The sequence below is a fragment of the Notolepis coatsorum genome, assembly GCF_963971535.1.
Source record: "Notolepis coatsorum genome assembly, chromosome: 14".
NCBI lineage: Eukaryota > Metazoa > Chordata > Actinopteri > Aulopiformes > Paralepididae > Notolepis > Notolepis coatsorum.
The window spans coordinates 47,975,244-47,998,218 of record NC_140178.1 but is presented as its reverse complement, the minus strand read 5'-3'; the positions used below and the strand labels follow the sequence as shown (position 1 = coordinate 47,998,218).

General features: G+C 41.7%; 1 protein-coding gene across 1 annotated transcript in view; it reads left to right on the top strand.

The window, feature by feature from the left end:
- Window positions 1-22,975, top strand: part of LOC311241084 (aconitate hydratase, mitochondrial-like) — a 51,637-nt gene that overhangs the window by 8,704 nt on the left and 19,958 nt on the right. Inside the window, exons 2-11 of the mRNA XM_084329773.1 lie at window positions 838-980; window positions 3,098-3,356; window positions 4,547-4,639; window positions 5,248-5,406; window positions 7,359-7,509; window positions 8,292-8,396; window positions 9,219-9,310; window positions 16,786-16,891; window positions 17,656-17,813; window positions 22,545-22,618. Coding sequence (XP_084185899.1) covers window positions 838-980; window positions 3,098-3,356; window positions 4,547-4,639; window positions 5,248-5,406; window positions 7,359-7,509; window positions 8,292-8,396; window positions 9,219-9,310; window positions 16,786-16,891; window positions 17,656-17,813; window positions 22,545-22,618 — 1,340 coding nt within the window. The remainder of the gene's footprint in view (window positions 1-837; window positions 981-3,097; window positions 3,357-4,546; window positions 4,640-5,247; window positions 5,407-7,358; window positions 7,510-8,291; window positions 8,397-9,218; window positions 9,311-16,785; window positions 16,892-17,655; window positions 17,814-22,544; window positions 22,619-22,975) is intronic.

Below are 22,975 nucleotides of genomic sequence, written 5' to 3'. Positions count from 1 at the left end.
AGTACCATTGGCAAAGCCATCTCCTGAAGTATGATTTCAAGGAACTTTCACTCAGTTTTCTGGGCGTGTTCCTTTTTAACTGTGATTCAACTGAATGTGAATTAGGCCTATTCTATACAGAGACTCTTCTCCATCCATTAATCAAGTGGCTGTGGTTAGTTTAGACTAGAGTCAAACATTTCCCACCTAAATCACACGCTGTGGCAGTGGCTCAGGAGGTTGAGGGATGGTGGTCGTCTGGGAATTGGAAGGTTCCCAGATCGATCCCAGCTCCCACCAACTTCATGTCGAAGTGTCCTTGTGAGCGAGACACCTGACCCCTAACTGCTCCCGACGAGCAGGGTGGGTGCCTTGTGTGGCCGCCTTCATTGTCTGTGTGAGTGAATGGGTAAATGTGAGGCATACGTTCTGAAGTGGTTTGATTGGTCTGAAGGCTAGAAAAGCGCTATATAAATGCAGTCCACATGTCCCATCGCTTCAATAGCACAATTGCACCGATTGCCCCATAGGCCAGTCTCTTTTCTGTTTCCTGTCAATAGTTAAACTCTACCACTGACTTGTCCAATACAGTTGAAGAACAGTTAAGGCCAACTATCTTCAGTTTCTTTGATTTCTAGTTATATAGTTCCATTCTTGCATTGACCATATTCACACAGTGGCCATTTGTCCATGTCATGCTCAGGTTTGGACTCCTTTCTTCATTCCAAACCATCATTCTGGCTCAAATGTTGTAAACAAGTGATGAACATTGCACTTGAACCCAGTCATAAATCTGCGTTTACAACAGCATCATTATCCTGAATGGTCTCCCCCACCTCTCTCTCTCCTCTCTTCCAGCTCGTCCTTGGCACCGGGGCGAGGCGTCTCCACGTCTCTGCAGCCTTCAGCGCCAAGGCTAAGGTGGCCATGAGCCGCTTTGAGCCAGACTCTGGCATCAATTATGCGAAGATGCACGAGAACATCAAGATTGTACGCAAGAGGTCAGCAGCACAGACCTTTTCTGATCAACACTCACACAGGCCTGCTACACATGAGTATAGTCTAAGAAACACACACACACTACTAGGACTGGGCGATTGTTTGAGTTTCAATTTCAATTACCATTTTGTCTTCCGATCATGAAAACAAGATAATCGAGATAAAACAATTATTGTGCCGCATGCCGTATTGCTCTAATTTTGTCTTGTGTTGTAAATGCAGCGCACCCTTCCTTCACAGTGGTGCCCTCTGCCCCTCCCCCCAAAACCCAAACAGTAGTTTCAGCTCGTATTGAGAGGGAGGAGGAGGGAGTCACAGCACATTTCTCCAGCTATTTTGAAACGTCTTTGTCAACTTGTAGAAGATGACCAAAAGGCAGCCTTTGGTCGAGAAGAAAGGTAAAACAAATTCAGTCATCGTATGATGTTCTCAAATCAATGAGTAATCGTGTTTAATAATAATAAACAATATTGATCAAAATAATCGTGATTATGACATAATCGAGCAGCCCTAACCCACACACGCTTGCATCAAGGGAGCACTCGCTGTGCGTTTGTTTACATCTAGGCCTACGAGGTATAACCGATGTGGCGCATATTACGACTGCATAGTAAACCGTCTGACATTTACAGTGTTGACTTGTGAGTTCCAGCCTCACTGGGCTAACTTTAGCTGAGTGGGCATTCCTGTCTCCCCAACCAAACCCATTGGCTGGAGACCAGTGACGGGAATAGCTTATTGCATGACCGCAGTTCAAGGTGGGAAACTAAACTGACACACATGGCATCATCAGCATCAACATCATCAAACCACATGGTTGGTGTGGATTCATAAACCCCTCCCCCATGGCTTTAATTTTCCATAATCAGTTAAATGGAGAACACAGACAAAATGATCGCACCGGTGTACTTTGTGTAGGATACGTTTTAAGTGTGACTCTGGGCCAGGCGTTTTAGGATTGTGTTAAAATATAAATATTACTTTTCACATTATCATCAATAATCTATGCTGTGTGTGCGTGTGTGCGTGCGCGCGCATGCTGTCACTGCTTTTCATTTGCCGTGCCAGGTTTTTGGAATACAGATACAGTATTTATTTTTTAATTTTTAAAAATTTTCCCAGGGGGCAATGGCCACTGGAATAACGTTGTTTTTTTTACAATCATTTTATAGCATTGAACAACATTGAAATTTATGCAACAGGGGCGGCTGGGTGGCGCAGTGGGCAAAGCGCTCGCCACTAACGCAGGAGATGCTGGTATCGAGCCCAGCTCTTGGCGTTGCTTCCGGCTTGGCCGGCCGTCATACTAACACAATTGGCAGTGTTAGAGGGTGGGAAAGCCGGTGGGTGGGGATTGGACGTTGTGGACAGCGACTCCTACAGGTCGGTTGGGTGACTCCTGTACAGCAGAAACAGGAAGTATCGGGGGCAGCGTGAGCCTCCCACGCGTTACTCCTCGCCACAGAGTTCGAGCTGTCTGGTGAAAAGATGCGACAGGCTGCCTCCTTGTGTACCGGAGGGGACACGTGATGCAAGGCTTCTATCCTCACTACAGCCGACCAGTGGGAGGCATAGTCTAGCAACGTTCAAGACAGGGGAGGGGAGAATTGGAATTACGAAATTTGGATGGGAGAAAAATAAGGAGAAAAAGTAGATAAAAGAAAATAAAATGTATGCAACGGTTTTAATGTCCTTTTTTCTTTACTTTTCTTCATTTTTAGATACATCATTTTTCATCTGTAATTGTAAATCCACCTTCTCAAGTGCACTGGTTGTGCACTCCCAGGAACCCCCCTCCTCTCTCTCGTTCTCTCTCTCTTGTTCTCTCTCTCTCTTCCCCTCTCCCTCTCTCCCTCCCTCTCCCCACAAACACTCGGGGAAGCCTGTATTGATGTTGACTATTCATGAACTCATTAGAGGGTACTGTATTGTGTCCTAAAAAGTGACATGACCATATAAGGTCATATAGCTGCTTCTTTCTGTTTTGTGAGATAATAACTGTGTGTTTATGACAGATTTATCGTATGTCTGTGGCTGATTTGATCCATGACCTATCCTACAAACCCCTCAATCACAAACAACTCTTAACGTCAACATCTCCACCAAAACGTCCCACCAGGCTCAATCGGCCGCTCACCCTGTCGGAGAAGATCGTGTACGGCCACTTGGATGACCCGGTGGGACAGGAAATTGACCGTGGGCGCACCTACCTGCGCCTCCGCCCGGACCGTGTGGCGATGCAAGACGCCACCGCCCAGATGGCCATGCTGCAGTTCATCAGCAGCGGTCTGCCCAGGGTGGCAGTGCCCTCCACCATCCACTGTGACCACCTGATCGAGGCCCAGACCGGAGGGGAGGAGGACCTGCAGAGAGCTAAGGTGAGGAGGGACGTGGGGAGGATATAACGTCTTTAGAAGATCGGCTCACCACGTTAACACTTTCAGCGCCAGACCCGATGATACTCGGGTTATCTCGCCAGCGGTTGAGCGCCATACCCGAGTATAGTCGGGTTTTCATCATTCTTTCTTTTATTCGATTTTTTTTATTCTATGCAATGTCACAGACCTCGGTGTTACCATCCCAAAAGTGCAATACCGGCCACATGTTGAACGATGGATAGTTAATGTCAAATGAGCCATAGTATTGTCTTCATAGCTATAATATATAATATAGATATAGCCCTGCAAACACCGCCACGCACAGAGAAAATCCCTATCTCTTAGAGCGGTGGCGCAGTAGGTACAAAGATGGCTAGACCTGCTCGCGTCCAAAGTGTTAAGGCGCGTACCGGGTCATCAAAACGTCCTTGGTTCAAATCCGTCCCGAGACCTTTCTTGGATGTCACCCCTCTTCTCTTTTCCCCCTTGATTTCGTGTCATTCACTGTCTTGTTAAATTAAACAAATTACCTAAATATCTTAAAGAAAATCAGTCTAGACATTGATGCCGAAAGGATGACATTTCCTTGACAACCTGAACCTTTACAACAATGCAGAAGTTCCGTGACCACAGGAACCTGGCACTGGGACCAGGGGGATATTTCATTAAGCAGTGAGACAGATAATCTAACTTAATTATTGAATTCCTTCTGATATTTTGTTCATAATTAATAAACGCATCCCTACATCTAATATTCAAGATTCGTTTAGCAGATTCAAATCCAAAACATTGTGATGATTAAGCGTACTCAACCAAATGGCTAGTATTTAATATCTGATGTTTTGGAGGAACAGCGTTTTTTATCTTGTCGTCATTCACCATCTTTCTAGTGCGGTTCTCACAATCTATTCACTGGATACTTCCTGCTTCCAAGCAAAAAAAGGGCATTGTGCTATTTCTTTTGGTGGTCACATGGCTATGATTTGTTGTAAAGCTTTGGGGAACCTTTGGCCCACAAGAGTAGTGCTGCTGAGTCATGAGCCGGTCACTCATCTTGGTGCTCAGGGTTCAAGTGCAGGAGCAGGGATTACTGGAGTTAAGGCTGGCAGCCGAGTGAGGTCTGTAAAGGCTGAATATATCCTGTCCTTTATCAAGAGTCTTAACTCCTCCCCCTTTTCCTTCTAACCCAGGAGGTGAACCTGGAAGTGTATAACTTCCTGGCGAGTGCGGGAGCCAAATATGGAGTTGGCTTCTGGAAACCCGGCTCTGGGATCATCCACCAGGTACAGTGCTGTGATATGTAACACACAGCACACCTGTAAGAACAGCAATTCTAACAGATTTAGATGTGATGTTTGATGTTTTGGACTGTTTGTCTCGACATTTCATGTATTTATTTCCAATGCATATGTATGGGAAAACCTTTTTGGAACAAACATAAATCGCCGAAAAGTAATCAAGTTAATTTCAAATAGTACTCACAAGCCTCCGATTACTGTGCATCCAGTCAGTGTATGATGAATATTAGATTACTGGTAGATTAGATTCAAATGTATTGTCATCGTACAGCACAAGTACAAGGTAACAGTAAAGTGCAATAACAATATACAATGTAACAAGTGGTTATATGGAATATATATATAACAAAGCTACTGACTAAATATGCGAATCTTATGTATGTACAGTATAAATACACTATGGTTGTAAGCCATACTGGCCAGTGGTATAACGGATATATATAGTATATACAGTGCACAGAGTCAGTATATATGCAGGTATGTAAACGGGAATATATGCAGATGTATTAATACAGAGACCGATTAATGTGTATATACGGTACATACAGTATATATTGTCTGCCCTTGCTGACTGTATCCCTATTGTTTGACAGATCATCCTGGAGAACTATGCCTACCCAGGAGTGATGCTGATTGGCACAGATTCCCACACGCCCAATGGCGGCGGACTGGGCTCCATCTGTATTGGAGTGGGAGGGGCTGATGCTGTGGACGTCATGGCCGGAATCCCGTGGGAGCTGAAATGTCCCAACGTGAGTTTACCTCATTTCTAGTTTTCCTAATAATAAATATTCGGAAATGAGGACCCCTCATCTTTTCCCTTTATTAAATTAATACAATAATTTCTTACTTACTTTTTTATTATATAATGTATTTTATTCTATTAACACTTTGATTGCCTAAGGCTAATTTCATGATATACCATACGTTGCCAGCTCTATTTGTCTATGGATAAGTTCCCCTTCTTTGCAGGGCTATAACTTTTTAAATTCTATTGCTAAATTGCCATTATTAGGGCCCATTCAATGTCCTATATGTATTGTTCAGGGTGTATGAACGTTCAAACTTTTTCATTCACATATTCATACTAAAATATGATCTAAAGTATAAGTATGTTTTCATCTCTTTCTGCAGCTTTCTCCAGAACGTGATTTATAGCCCCAAATGCATTATATTGATGATCAAATACAGTTTGATAGCAATCGGTGCGATATAAAAAAATCCAACTGGATGGACTTCTGGAAGTTACTACGCATCATCTGATGTTGACCGGATGGGTGAGGGGGCGTTTATAATTCCGTGGGCAGCGTTATACCATTCATCTAATGTGGGTCAAATGTTCATCATAGCAGTTAGTATCGTACACATTGAAAAATAACGCTGAATCTTACCGTATCTTCCTCGCGCCGTTGGGCGATGAGCGTGGAACAGACATTTTCCTATTATGGGATATAGAAATATCCGGTCCATTTCCAGGTTGTATAATAATTAGTGCTGTCAAACGATTAAAATATTTAACTCGATTAATCGCATGATTGTCCATAGTTAACTCGCGATTAATCGCAAATTAATCGCATTTTTATTTTTTTTATTTTTTACCTTAAACAGATCTTTTTCAAGTTCCAAGTTTTAATACTCTTATCAACATGCGAGTCAACAAATGCTTGCTTTATGCAGCCATTTAACACAAAAGGATGACCCTCATGCATTGCAAATTTGCATCAAATTCAAAACAGTGATGCACAAAATAACTTAAAAGAAAATAATAATTTAAAACAATGAATAAAGTGTGCATGAAATAATAGGGGAAAGAAAACGTTAGGAACTTGTTACATTCACACACACAAGGGCTGCAGATTAATCACACCCATTCACACATCTCTCTCACCCCCCTCTCTCTCTATATCTCACACACACACACACACACACACACACACACACACACACACACACTTCAGAAACAAACATAGTATCAACGAGAGCATCAATAATACACCTGAGTGAAGTCTAATTTTTTAATTTTTTTTAAATTTTTTTAGTTAATCTTGAGTTAAAAAAATTAGTGGCATTAATATAATCGGGAGTTAACGCGTTAATATCGCGATAACTTTGACAGCCTTAATAATAATATATACGTCCAAATCATGTTGTTTTTTCGAGTTATTTGCAGCGATCGATGTTCACTGTGTGAAGACTGAGTCTCTCTAACATTAGCGAGTGCCCGGACCACATATGGAGTGAGTCCTGCCGGGTTAAAAGTAACATCCGTTTTTTCGATCTGCCGATCGGCCACCAGATGGCGGTCTTGAACCGCTAGAGGATTGAGAGGAGATCACACTTGTGTCTCAGGGCCCCGGAAAGGAAATATGATTCCGATCACAGATTTTTGAAATATTGATATCAAAGACGAGGTACGGCGTCTTCGGCAACTTGAGCATGGCGGGGAAGGACGCCTAAAAGCGTCTTCCGGCAGTTAAAGTGTTAATACAAAATACTTTAAAAAATTATATTGCTTTTATTACCATATATTATATTTTTAAAGATAATGATATTTTGTTTTTATTTTATACTTTTTAAATTGTTGTTATTCACTCACTCACTCACTAACTCACTCACTTACATTCGGTATGTGCAGGTAGCGCCGCAGGAGCTTGTTTACCCTAAACATTTAATGATCAGAACCCTCACTGCTCTCTCCCTTCAGGTGATAGGGGTGAAGCTGACAGGCAGCCTGTCCGGCTGGACCTCTCCCAAGGACATCATCCTGAAAGTGGCCGGCATCTTGACGGTGAAGGGAGGGACTGGAGCCATCGTGGAGTACTACGGGCCTGGAGTGGACTCTATCTCCTGCACCGGTGAGCAGGAAATGGCATCATAAAACATAAAAGATTAGATGAGTGACGAGGGTGAGACAGGCGTCCTTTGGGATTGGATTTGAGTTTTAATGGCTTTAAATGGGTCCTTATGGACTTAAGATTTAACAAGTTCTAAGTTTTGAATGTACGGTTAATGGGGATCCTAATTAATACACAAGTAGGTTTTGGGAGTTTTGCCTTCATGAAGATTAAGGTCGGAGTGTGTTGTTCCTATAAACTTGACTTGAACTTTACATGACTATTGGTACGTGAGTGCACCTGCTGCTGAGTACGGTAGATCTTTAGATAATAATGGGTTGGATACCAGTCAAAATATATACATAGAGTAGATAAACTTACCAACCACAGCCAAATGTATATATATAGAGTAGATAAACTTACCAACCACAGCCAAATAAACGTACCAACCAGAATCTATTGGTGTTTATCTGGTGGCTGGTGTTAATTTCCCACCGTGCTTGTAGGTCATTACTTGTTGGCCAAACTGCAACACCAGAACTTGTCATAGTTTTGACATCCAATTTTGTTTATGAACCTAATTTGACCTTAACGCTAACCTTAACTTCAGTGGAAACCTCACGTCCCACCCTAACCTAAAATAGAGTTAGTTATTTTTCAAACGATATAGCAATTTGTTTTTTATTTTGCAGCTTGGCCGTTTAGTGACGATGACAACCTTGCTTATTTTACAAAGAAAGTTTGTCAGTTTGATGATTGAGTTTTATTGTGATACTGTGTGATTGGCTGACTGCTTGTTTTAGGTATGGCTACTATTTGCAACATGGGAGCTGAGATTGGAGCAACCACCTCTGTGTTCCCCTACAACCACCGCATGAAGACGTACCTGGAGAAGACCGGCCGTGCAGGTCAGCCCTGGACAACCAATGTTTAGATTTTGATGAGCATTTGTGGACGAAGACTGAGATACACTATTAGAGATATTAGCAAGCAGAGTTTTCCCCCCATCACCAGCCTGATTTGTATTGGCTGCATTCTAATTTATTTAAGTTTGTATTGTTCCCTGATCTGCTAGCCGAATTAATTTCTTTCCTCATAGAACATGATAATGCAGAGTCCATTTTCAGAGTTCTTTGTATGTACTGTTTACATCGGTTTTTAGTTTCTCTTTCGGCCTGGGAAAGTTGTAATGACCTCCTTGTTTGACTGGCAGGTGGTTCGCTTGTTTAGAGTCCGAGGGAGAATTCAGTTGTCTTGTCTTGTCAGAGCTGAAGGCTGTGCTTAATATACACGCTCAGCACACTCGGGGACACAAGCTGTGCTCTCTACCTCACCCTGCTCTACCTCACCCTGTGTTCTCTACCTCACCCTCTACCTCATAATGTTATTGTGTGAATTGGAGGAGTGTGTTCTCGGGTTGTCTAATATTGTGGTGGGTCTTAGAAATCGTATGTACGATAAACACTATCTATCAGAGATGAAGAATAGTGTATAATTTACAATTCTATTGTATAACTATCATGTATGTCATGTCATATGATAGACTCTATGATGTATCAACTCTATACAATCAACTTTTGCATAATTCAGAAATAAAATAAATCTATAAATCAACTTGTGTATGCTGACGTCAAGCATATCAGTCCCCATAAAGTGAAGTAATTTATCTGTCTGCTCTTCAACTCCCATTTTTTTCTCTCTCTCTCTCTCTCTCTCTCTCTCACACATAGACATTGCTGCTCTGTCTGATGAATACAAGGACGACCTGGTCCCTGACGAGGGCTGTGAATACGACCAGGTCATTGAGCTTAACCTGAGCGAGGTGAGTCAGCATTCAGACATGCAGCATGCAACATTCACAATATAACTTGATACCCTTCGTCTAATTTTTAGATAGCAATGCATCAATATTGCATGGTATATCGGGCTGAAAGTAGGCTAAAATGGGTTATTGGTATCAGAGAATTCCAGAGCAGAACAGCCACGTGTAACGTCAAAAAGCAGAGTAAGAGCTCATTCAGATCTAATCAGACAATGCAGCACCTCGCCGCAGGGCGGTGCGTTGGCGCCGACGGACCATTTGTGTGACATCATGCGGTGAGGTTTCTAACCCAATGCGGTAACAACTGCTGGAGCCCAACGCAACTACCCCCATTCAAAAGCACTCTGACTAGATAGGACGCACTCTGACTAGATAGGACGCACTCTGACTAGATGGGACGTGCTCTGAGCTGCGTTCGGCGCATATCTGACTAGAGAGAGCAAAATGGGCAGGGTTTTGACAATAATAATAACATTATCTACATTGCATTGTTTAAACAGTGCTCAAAGTTCAACCTAGTTGGAAACAATGGGTTTCAGAGCGCAGTGGTGCCGTTTGTCGCGTTGTATCTGAAAGTGCCATAACTTGATTTTCCTTTTTTTGCTCAGATGTTACGGTAGATCTATCTCTATCTAATGAAGAAAAATGTCTTAGTTGGGTCCAGATCCTCAATTCCACGACCATTCTCTGGCTAAGATGTTTTGATGTTTGATTTTTCATCTATAGACCTTTTCTAGCCCCCCACGCACCTCCCAAAAATCCTGGGCTTAAAAAAATTTATAATAATAATAATTGAGGGCCAAATCCAAAATGGCCACTGGTGGCCTTCTTGCGTGAACACTTAAGGTAACTAACTTGCGTTCAGCGTTTCTCTGATTGGCCACGACGCCCACGTGACCGCGCGCTAGCACGCCCCCTTATCCACCCCTGCTGCTCTGACTGTGTGTTGCAGCGCGTGGCAGAGTGTTCTCTCCTTCCTCAATTTATACGCATGGAAGTATTGACTACGCCGTAACGAATCATTAAAAAAATATACCGTTAACCAATTACATAATCGAACATATGTGTAAAGGCACAATATATTCCAGTTAACGGTATCTTTTTTTTAATGATTCGTTACGGCGCAGTCAATACTTCCATGCATTCGGGACCTCCATGCTTTGGGGGTATTCATCAGACAAATCGGATCCGGGATTCGGCTCCCATCAGTCGGGCAAGAACTGCGGGTTTTCAGCCTCTCTCCTCTCTTCTGGAGATTAAGGGGGAGCTTAGTATTCCTGCCTCTGAGGAGGTGGCTACAACAACACACAGTGACTACATGCAGTCACTGTGTGTTGTTGTAGCCACCGGGTAAATCGCGATTTTTTTTTAATTTGTTTGTCATGACAAACCAATTACATAATCCATCATATGTGTAAAGGCGAAACATATTCCAGTTAACGGTATATTTTTTTTTAATGATTCGTTACGCCGTAGTCAATACTTCCATGCGTATAAATTGAGGAAGGCGAGAACACTCTGCCGCGCGCTGCAACACACAGTCAGAGCGGCAGGCGTGGATAAGGGGGCGTGCTAGCGCGGTCATCAGAGAAACGCTGAACGAAACGCTGAACGCAAGTTAGTTACCTTAAGTGTTCACGCGGCCTTCTTGGAAAATCTTTTTTTCATCATTGTTTTGAACCGAATCATGTATGAAGACACTTTCTTGTGTAAGTCGACCATGAGGATTCCGATTCTGACATCAATTTCACGTTATGACATAATTTTGACCCAGAAATCCAAGATGGCTGCCATCCAGTAGAGCGAAAATGCAACTTTTTAATGGGAAGGTAAGATATTTTTCAGTTTGTCTATAAAAGACACCTTCATTTTACTTTTTAAACTATATTTGATCATTTATTCTGGTAGATCATGATGAGGTTAAAACAAATATAACTTGGTTGGTACTAGGGATGTGCAGAGATGTAATTATCTGTATCTGTTCAATCAACAAAATTATCTGTAACTGTATTTGTATTCGGGTAGAAGAGTGGTTTATACCAGACATCTTTCCTTGGGGGGATGGGAATGGATGTAATCAAATTAACAAATGAACATTAGATTAAAGGAACTCACGTTAAACCCGGAAAATGTATTTTCTAACCAAATTGATTGGAAATGCAATTGTTGTGCCTTCAAAACATCAAATTGATTCAATATGGACAAATAATTAATTATGAATATATATTTTTACCTCCTCATACTGTACTTGTGCTCTCTCTTTATTTTTAACTAAACTAAATGTTGTGTTTTATGAATTGTCTGAAGTTGAACCCCCCTCCTTTAATTGGGGGACATTGAACAATCATAAACTGAAAAAGATATTTACAACAGTATTACATAACCGTAATGGTATACATTAACTTCTTTGCCTGTTTTATTTTATTTCTCTTTTTACCAGCCTGTAGATGATTAAGAGCCAAAGAACCACTTTTAGTGCTATTTAGCACCCTTTTTGAGAGTGTAGAACAGCAGGCCTTTGCACACACCCCACTTCCCTCCCCTGCTAAATCAGGTGTGTTCTTTTTACACAGCCTGTAGACTAATATGTACTGTAGGCTGCCCATAAGATTTTGTTGTTCTCTGACAATACAGTTTAATCTAATCTAATATTTGTGTGATGTTCTGAAAACAAAAGCAGCTTTATAGAACCGAAAAGGTTACCATTTTCCTGTTCTATACCATAAGTCAGGGATCGGCAATAGGCGGCCCGTGGGCCGAAATTGGCCCGCCAGCAATAATTTCTGGCCCATCAGTTTATTTTGAGAATATGATATTTATTTTATTTTAATCTTTTTTTTTTTTATATTATATTAATATTATATATATATTCTTTTTATTATATGCATACTTTATGTTTTATCCATGTTGAGAGTGAATAACAGGTGAGTGCAATGTACTGTGCTATAGGCTTGCTCAAAGTGAGGTGGACAGCGCTGGTGCTGAAATGGGAAACACGCAAGTCCATGAAATAAAAACACCAGTTCAGTAAATCATTCAAGCTTTATCTTTACTCGAGTCATGACTGACGGCACCACACATGCATGTGAACAGTAATGCAATAAAAAACAATGGAAAAACAATGCAATTAACCTTAAAGAAAAAGAGTGCTTGAAGAAGCTCCTGAAATGACGGCGCCGCGCTATAGGTATTTGAATTAAATTAAAAATACAATTTGGCATTAAACAGTAATGCAATTAAACATATTTAGGTAGCTTCTTGCAAAGAGGAAATACCAACTCAGGCGCCAGAAGAGGAAACTACGACTTCCAAGACAAACAAAACGAGGAGTCATATTTAAAATACGGGTTTATCGCAAAACGTGTCTCTTGCGTGTTCACATGGCAACACGAGGCTGATTGATTGATTGATTGAAAACTTTATTAACCGATTGCAGAATGGGTTCAATGAAGCAAGCAACTGTGTTCAAGTTGGGTGGACATGGGTGGGCATTCAACGCGAGTGGACATTTGACATATTTCAAACATTAGCATGGATTGAGGAGGAAGCAGAAACAATAATAAGCCCAGGTCTGCCTGCATTATGGTGAGTTGTACATTCGATGTATAATACACCCGCTGTGGTGCTTCAAATCAAATGCACCCTACTGATCTGTTGATGTGTTATAATAATAATAATAATAATAATAATACATTCGATGTATAATACACCCGCCGTTGGTGCTTCAAATCAAATGCACCCTTACTGATCTGTTCATGTGTTATACTAATAATAATACATTTGATTTATAATGCGAGCACCTGCATTAAAATCAAATGACTGATCTGTTCATGTGTTATGCACTGTGTGAGAGGCACTTTATAATAGAAAAAAGACAGTGCAAACATGTATATGTCGTTTATTTTGACAGAGTTAAACATTTTTCATTATCATTGGCCCGCCACACAATGGCTTGGTGAAAATTTGGCCCGTGGGCAAACCTAATTGCCGACCCCTGCCATAAGTGATCCTTATAGGAAGGAAACTAATCTTAAAAAAATGCTCACATCTTTCCTACAAATTCTAATTCGCCCATGTTCAAGATTTCGTTCCTAAAGTCTATCATCTAATGAATTATTCATACTAAAGAATGATAAATAGCGTTAATTGTGAAATTTGTGGGCTGTTTTGCATGAGGAGCGGATTCCGCCCCGGTTCTAATAACGTGCATCGGTTACGTTTTCCGTGTCTGATCATTAAACTGACCTGACCACCATGTCCACCGTCAAAATATACTTCATTCGTTTTTTTTTATTGATTTTTTGAGTATTGGAAATATTTTTTATAATATTTGGAATGGTGTGTCTGGAGAACTCCTTTTTTTGTTTTTGCTTTGCACATTTGTATTCAGTATTTCCATTACCAGTAATTGCATTTGTATTTGTCATACCATGACGACTCATGACAACTTTTAAACAGATAAATGATAGGCTATCTATAAATCATATTCCTGGAATTTGCATATATGAAGGCTGCTCTTAGTGCAGTAACGTAGGAGTGGAGAGGCCTTCAGAGGCACCTGAAATAGGTCTCCAAAGGCACACACGTACAATAAATATAATTAATTATACATGCATAACTCGTCCTCAAGAGGGCCCACATGTGGGCCGTTGCATGCTAAGAGGTTGGTAAACTATAGCTATAACAGTTATGAATCTATACCTACCAAAAGATTTAGTGAGAGAGGGAGAGAGAGAAAAAAGACGGGGAGGTAATAAGTTGAAGAGCAGACAGATAAATTACTTCACTTTATTCTCAAAGACACTCTGACGTCACGAGACCGCCGCCATCTTAGTTTAGGGGACAACAAACCGGTGTGTACGAGCAAAGGTATGCTGTGAGCTCTGTTTTTTATGAATTTTTTATTACATTCTTGTTCATTTCACGACCTTTACATATACATTTTATTTTTTTGATCAAATCTAACCTTTACATATTTGTTTTGAAAATATTTAGGCCGGGCGCCCCAGTGGCGAACCACATAGCGCGCTCAGCCGCGACACAGCCGACCCGGGTTCGACTCCCGAACCCGTCGTTATTTGCCGAATGTCTTCCCCCACTCTCTGTCTCCCATTCCTCCTCTGTCTCTCCCTACTGGACTGCCCAGTAGAAATAAAGCGATAAAACGCCAAAAAAAAAGAGAAATAATAATATTTAGGCCAACATGGCATTTGACTATTTTGAAAGCCTTTCTGGTGGCTCGAAGGCAAGATATGAGACAAAGCTCACAGCCAATAAAACTTAATTTACGATATATATATTTGTTCCTTACCTGTTATGAAATGGGTAGAGCAGACATACCTATGATTTGACTTGGGGGACCAGGGTCTGCTTTGGTCGACTCTCCCGTCTGAGTCTATGTGCCCTCTTGATATAGCCGCCAGCCACTTTTTCCTCTGTGATGCCTCAACTGGTATTACCGTACTTTTCGCACTATAAGCCGCACCTGACTATAAGCCGCAGCAGCTAAATTGAATGATGTGTACATATATAAGCCGCACTGGACTATAAGCCGCAGGTGTTTTAATGTTTAATTACCATATGTAAGGGTTCGTGCACAGAGGGGATTGTCACAATACTGTCGGACAAATATCAAGAATGAACTCATTTACAAGTTCTATTAAGTTTAGCAAATAAGGGAACAGATAAATAACATTTAAATGCAGTAAAAAAAGCAATATTTTCGGGTTTGGTCCACATATAAGCCGCACCGTTATATAAGCCGCAGGGTCGAAAAATGGGGAAAAAAGCCGCGGCTTATAGTCCGAAAAGTACGGTATATAAAACTTGCAATTTTTTATTTTGTTATTGGTACAAAACGTAACACAGCAGCTCTTTGGCATTTTGATGCACTGAAGAAAATTACCCTTGATTGTGTTTTAATTTGCTGCTTTCCGATCCGTTTTCTGCACTAAATGAAGCATACGCAATGTACCCGGGGTGAATTTCCCCCCCACGCCGTAGTTGCGTAGCAACAACAGACGGGAAGTTGACTTCGAGAATGGGGACTGATATGCTTGTCAGCATACAAAAGTTGATTTATAGATTTATTTTCTTTTTTTGAATTATGCAAACATTTATTGTAGAGAGGCATATATTTGTAACTGTCATAGCTATAGTTTACCATTGTTAATCTCCTCCTTACATACTGTAAAAATAGCGAACTCTAAACACCCAGCTTTACGTTTTCACTCTACTGGATAGCGGCCATCTTGGATTTCTGTGTCAAAATTCTGTCGTAACATGAAACTGATCTGAAATCTCATGGTTCAACTGACATGAATCTTGGTGTATTATACATAATTTGAAAGGTAATGTCATGATCTACCATAATAAATGATCAAATATAGTTTACAAAGTAAAATGAAGGTGTTTCTTATAGACCAACTGAAAAATATCTTACCTTCCCATTCAAAAGTTACATTTTCATTCTACTGGATGGTGGCCATCTTGGATTTCTTTGGTTCAAAAGTACATTTTTCATGATTTTTCAAGAAGGCCACCATTGGCCATCTTGGATTTGGCCCTCTAGAAAAAGAAAACTGGATTTTTGGGAGGGGCGTGGGAGCAATTTTCTTTTAAAATATAAGTATAGTTTTAACTTTTATTGCACTGTAAAAAAAGAAATATATATATTTTATCTATTATATTCTACTATTTTATTGCACTGCACTATTGCACTATTTACTCTGTCTCTTTTATCTTACTCTTTTTATTATTGTCTATTTAAAACTGAATCAAACCATAAACAAGGTTGCCTGAAAAACTGTGATTTTATGTCTGCACTTTATGTGCTCATTTTATGCCTGTCTTTTTCTGTTGTGAAGCCCTTTTTTTTTTATTGATCTTTTTCCTCCGATTTTCTCCCATCCCAATGTTAGTCGTTATGCCAATTCCCAATCCCCTTCCTGGTCGCTGCGCACTTACCCCCCACAGTCGGTCTGGGAGAGTGGAGGCTATCACGTGCTTCCTCCGACACACGTCTAGCCAGCTTTCCCACCCTCTAATACAGCCAATTGTATTAGTGTGAACGGCCAGCCAAGCTGGTGACAACGCCGGAGCTGTGAGCTGGATTCGAACAGGCGAATCCAGCGTCTCCGGTGTTGGTGACGAACGCAATCTCCGCTACGCCACCTGACCGCCGACCCAACTCCTATTTTAATAATTTTGACAAGTGACTCTAAATATTTGTTCTACATCTCAATAGTCAAGTCAAAGTAATGGATAATATTAGTACAGTATCAATTTAATACTCAGTAGGCCTATTGGTAGTGAAAAAGTTCCAAACTCAATTCTAGAGGACGTCCTGCCTTACCAGTGTCCCACGGTATCAATATTGCCTGCCTTGTACATCCTTACTAGAAGTTCCTTTTAGAATATTTCTGAAGCTGTTGCCCATCTTAACCCCTCTGCTTAACCATGCTTTGATTTGACAGCTGAAGCCCCATATCAACGGGCCCTTCACCCCAGACCTGGCCCACCCTGTGTCTGAGATTGGGGCCGTAGCCAAGAAGAGCGGCTGGCCCCTGGAGGTTAAAGTTGGTCAGTATTTATAGCGCAGTCATATTTATATTTAGTTACCACTGTATCTGTAATGCTTTGTCCTGTGAAATATTATACCACGTTCTGTTTTTACAGGCGAGGCTTATTGACTGGATATGATCAGGTTACATCTTATGAATCTGTCATTCAGGATGACCTATTTTCTCTGAATGTATTGTGTATAGTTACAGTCTCCTAAGTAATACCCTCATTTTCCACTGTTAAAGATAAGTGTAACCTGATTCTGATTGGTTCTTTTTCGATGACTTCAAGCTTTGTTTATTGATGGTAACCGAGCAGTCATTTTACTTTACTGGATACATTCGGTTCCCCATGTGAGGTTCCCGTCTAACCAGGTCTGATCCTGTGTAATCTGACCCCTGCTCTTGTGTTGTGTTCTACACCAGGTCTGATCCTGTGTAATCTGACCCCTGCTTTTGTGTTATGTTCTACACCGGGTCTGATCCTGTGTAATCTGACCCCTGCTCTTGTGTTGTGTTCTACACCAGGTCTGATCCTGTGTAATCTGACCCCTGCTCTTGTGTTGTGTTCTACACCAGGTCTGATCCTGTGTAATCTGACCCCTGCTCTTGTGTTGTGTTCTACACCAGGTCTGATCCTGTGTAATCTGACCCCTGCTCTTGTGTTGTGTTCTACACCGGGTCTGATCCTGTGTAATCTGACCCCTGCTCTTGTGTTGTGTTCTACACCAGGTCTGATCCTGTGTAATCTGACCCCTGCTCTTGTGTTGTGTTCTACACCAGGTCTGATTGGCAGCTGCACCAACTCCAGCTACGAGGACATGGGCCGCGCCGCGTCGCTGGCCAAGCAGGCTCTGGATAAGGGCCTGAAGTGCAAGGCCGCGTTCACAGTCACCCCTGGATCAGAGCAGATCCGCGCCACTATCGAGAGGGATGGATACGTGAGTGAGGAAATCTCAATGACACAGTTGAACTTCAAAGGAACACTCCAACATTATGGGATATGCACTCACCGTCTTCTCCAGAGTCAGACAAGAAGATGGATACCAATTTCCTCTCTGTGCGTTCAGTATAAAGCTATCCGGCTGCAAGCTAGCCTAGCTTAGCACAAATTAATGGAAACCGATACAGACCAGCTAGCCTAGCTGCTGGCCAAAAAACCATCTGTGGAGTTTTAAGCTAGGCTAGTGGTCTGTATCCGCTTCCATTAATCTGTGCTTTCTACCAAATAAACAGAGGGGAAATTGGTATTGATCTTCTTGTCTGACTCTGGAGAAGATGGTAAGTGCATTTCCCTTAATTGGCATGTTCCTTTAAAGCGGAACTATGCTCAATTTCAGAATGTTATTCCTGTGGTCTTAAGACATGATGTGAGATTATGTGCAAAAAAGAAATCTCCATTGTTCTTTTGGTGAAGTGCCCCTTTAAAGAGTTGAGAAGAAAAAAAAGAATTACAGGAAGTATCAGGTACAGCTCAGTGAAATTATTATTATCTTTACATAGGGCTTTCCAGGAACTATTAATCACTAAGGTCTTGGTAGTTTTTCATTTCATCGTCTCACTGAACTGTTTTTAATACTTTAAATTGCTTTCACTCGATAACTCAAACCAAATGTATTCTGTACAAGACGGTTTGTGTTTGGGATATGTGTGAGATTATGGGAAGAATACATCAGCTTGATTTCTTTTTGGGTAGAGTGTTCCTTTGAAGCCATTTTAATTGGATTAGGATTTATTAATTTTTGGGAACCGTAACGGGGAAATTCCACCCTAAAATAGAATTCACATTTATTTATTTCTATTCACAACTAAGAGACAAGACTCTCCTTAAGCTGAACAACTAAGAGACAAGACTCCCCTTAAGCTGAACAACTAAGAGACAAGACTCTCCTTAAGATGAACAACTAAGAGACAAGACTCTCATTAACCTCTTAAGCCCTAGCCATATTTTCAGAAGATTTGCCTAAAAGTACATGCCCAAGTAAATGGAAGATTGCTCCACTTCTACAAGGTCCATTTGCATGTTCTTGGTATCTAGGGGGACACCTATGGACCTGTATTCCCAGTGTCAGAAATATTGTGTCTGTTACTATGCCTGAGTAAATTGTAATGAACCAAAGGAGAATATAAATTATTATTATTTTGTTTTAATCTTTGACTGTGAATAACACCATGACCAGACGTGAAAAATCGCCACTGAGCTCATTCAGCACCTTCTTGAGATTAAGTGTACTAAAAATCTAAGCAGATAATTTACAGGGTTTTGTAGATAGTACTGAATTTTGCCATCCGGACGCGTGTAGCCTTTTTACAACGCATCCGCGTTTCCGGCGCTCTGATTGGCCAAGTCATGTGACATGTGCGCCCAATAGCGTGTTTACCCATTTCCGCGTCGAACAGCCTGCAAACTACCTGACGTTCTATCGCCATGCTCTAAGTCTAAGACAAGCTCTAACCTTAACCAACTTCGAAAGAGTGCCTAAGCTTAACCGGCGAAATAACTTGCCGTCACGTTCTAAGACGAACTCTAACCTTAACCAACTTCGAAGAGTGCCTAAGCTTAACCAGTGTAGAAACTTGCCGTCCCACGATTGGCGCTCATGTCACATCAGAGCGCCAATCGGAGCGCAAAACGGGAACCCGGAAACGCGGATGCATTGTAAAAAGGCTTCAAGCCATCCGGACACATGCAATTTGAAATATGAATATAGAATATCAGGCCTATAAAGGGCGGCTGGGTGGCGTAGCGGAGATTGCGCTCGTCACCAATGCAAGAGACTCCGGTATCGAATCCCAGTCTCTGCATTGCCTTCGGCTTGGGCCGGCCGTCGTACTGGCTCATTTGGCAGAGTCAGCGGGTGGAAGTAGATGGGTGGGGATTGGACGTTGTGGACAGCGACCCCTACGGGTCGGTTGGGAGACGCCTGCACAGGAGAGACAGGAAATGGCGGGGGTAGTGTGAGCCTCCCATGCGTTACACCTCACCAATGAGAGTCCGTGCTGGCAGGCGAAAAGATGTGACAGGCTGCCTCCTCGTGTGCCGGAGGGAACACGTGATGCAAGGCTTCTATCCTCTCTATAACCGACCAGTGGGGGGCATAGTCAAGCAACGTTCAAGACAGGGGAGGGGAGAATTGGATACACGAAATTGGGATGGGAGAAAAATAGAAAATAAGGAGAAAAAGTGGATAAAAAAAAATATATATATATATCAGGCCTATAAATGACCTTATTATGGCCAAGTCATACATCTATGGATCTCCTCTTTCCAATGGCAGAGTTAAATCTGGATTTAGTACCACCAGGCGCCCGTTACAGGGCAGCAAAGACTGAATGAAATCTACTGTAAGTACAGTTACTTTTGTATAATGTCCATAGCTCCACCGTCTTTCACCAGATGAGAGTCCGTGCTGGCAGGCGAAAAGATGTGACAGGCTGCCTCCTCGTGTGCCGGAGGGAACACGTGATGCAAGGCTTCTATCCTCTCTATAACCGACCAGTGGGGGGCATAGTCAAGCAACGTTCAAGACAGGGGAGGGGAGAATTGGATACACGAAATTGGGATGGGAGAAAAATAGAAAATAAGGAGAAAAAGTGGATAAAAAAAATATATATATATATCAGGCCTATAAATGACCTTATTATGGCCAAGTCATACATCTATGGATCTCCTCTTTCCAATGGCAGAGTTAAATCTGGATTTAGTACCACCAGGCGCCCGTTACAGGGCAGCAAAGACTGTGAATGAAATCTACTGTAAGTACAGTTACTTTTGTATAATGTCCATAGCTCCACCGTCTTTCACCAGATTGCGAAGAGTTTTTTTCCCTAGACATTCACAGAAAGGTAACAAAACAATATGTTGTATTTTATGGCAACGTCAATTTCTTTTTTTCACGTCAGCTGCAGCTTTGACAGTGGCTGGTGTGAGCTGGGTTGTGTAGTTTTATGAAATTTCGTCCATCGAAAGCCCTGGGTCTCCTCTTTCTTAGGACTACAACGATATCATGACGGCGTCATTTCCTCGCTTCTAAATCACCCGGTTTACGATGCAATGAGCGGAGATTTTCATAAGTGCATATTTAGCTAATAACACTTAAAATCATTGGTAAACAAACATAGTGCTGAAAATATACACTTTGACTACTGTTTTGATCGGGTTAGGGTCTTTACTCTTGGCTACATTTGAAAAAGAAACGCAACATTAATTAATACAGACTGTATTGATCTATTTATGACGTGAAATAAATATCAAATTTCCCACAATCGAATAAAAACACTTCCTCAATCTATATCTGAAAGAATTACTTTGTACAGTCTTTTAATATTATGCATTTTGCTACTACCGTAAGTAATTACTGTGACTATATTACTACCTACTATGCACTCAAGTTCAACACTGTTTGACGAACAATATCACTTACCCTTAGCTGCCAAAGTTGTACCCTTAGCTGCCAGAGTTGTACCCTTCCTGCTGACTTGTTGTGCAGCCAAGTACAAGTACAATACTTTGATGACTCCATGACTCTGACTCCATGACACTATTACTTGCGGTTAACAAATTTGGTCACTAATTTATTGTCATTGAACCGACTCAAAAAAAAGTGTCACTTGATGACATCACAACTTAAAATCTTGATGCTCTGGTTTCTAGCTTACGCCAGAGACACACCAGATGCCAAAGCGCTGTGAAACGCCATTCTCGTGTGAACAGGAGCCTGGCCGAAGCCATTTCTCTGCGCCGGTCAACAAGAGATTCTCCTCCTCTGCACATGTAGAGGCGCGGCTCGCAGAGCAAATAGACCAGGTGCCGGAACTATGGCTGAAGATCAGCTGCTGCGCTGCTGGTCTGAACGGTACAATCTCATAACATGGGCATCAAAAGGAAAGCGGTCGTTCTTCCTGGCGCTTAGCGGTGCTTCAGTATCCTATGTGTCCCCAGCGTCGGGGAGATGGTTGTCTATATTTAATTGTAATTTGCTCAATGTAGATCCTGTTTTGGGGTGGATACTCCTTTTTAAAAGTTTGGACAGTGTGTGAGCTAAATGGATACTTTATCACTCTGGTGCATATTTAAGTTTTTTTCTTTCCAATTCATGGCCATCTGCAAATTTCTTTTATTGTCATTCTTTCTTTATTGAGGCAGTTTGAAGGATGAGAGGGAGACTGAATAGAGAAGACACGGGAGAGAGGGTTCTTTATTGAGATAGTAGGAAGGCGTAGAGGGGACACGGGAGAGAGGGTTCTGGTAGGAAGCGATCCTAGGACAGCAGGTATATTTGTAGGTCCAAAGGCGGGTGTCTTTACCACTATACTATCTCTGGGCACAGTCCTTTGTCTACTTGATAAGAAGATGATGATGATCATGATATATTTATGATTCTCTTTCCAATGTGTGACATTGAAAGACGTGGTAATTGATTAGTTGTTTTGTTTTCATGTTCATTGTTTCTCACTGGTTCTTGAGTTGTCTGTGGTGACGGCTATCTGGGGTGCATCAGACACTTAGTCAGCAGTAGAAAATACTGCACATAACCCACAAGAAGCACTGTTAAATATGTTATTGTGTCAGTTCTGCGCAATCTATTTGTGGTGCGTCTGTCTGATAATGTGGTGGGCCGCCACAAATAAATGATGTATGTAAAACACTGCTGTTTGTGCCTCTCTTCCAGGCTAAGATCTTGAGAGATGTGGGTGGAGTGGTCCTGGCTAATGCATGCGGGCCCTGCATTGGACAGTGGGACAGGTATGCACAATTCCAATAATCGTAATAAGCTTGTGGACATCGGTTGGATTCAATTCAGTGAATTCAGGAAGTAGAATTTCCTTAAAGTGACAATGTGTGATTTTTCTATTAATGAATGAAGTTCCAGAGCTTGTACAGAACAAGTTGAGACCAGCGCTTCAACACACTACTCACTTTCTACCTCCAATGGTCTGGTGTGGCCAGCTTTTCAGCCTGCTCATGATACCAGACGTATAACACAGGGTCTCAACCACCAAGAAACAAAGAATTACCTCTGCAGAAAGTCTGCATACAAAAAAATAAAGCACACAGATGCAACAGAGCAAAGGCGCTCATGGGAAATGTAGTGAAAACAGA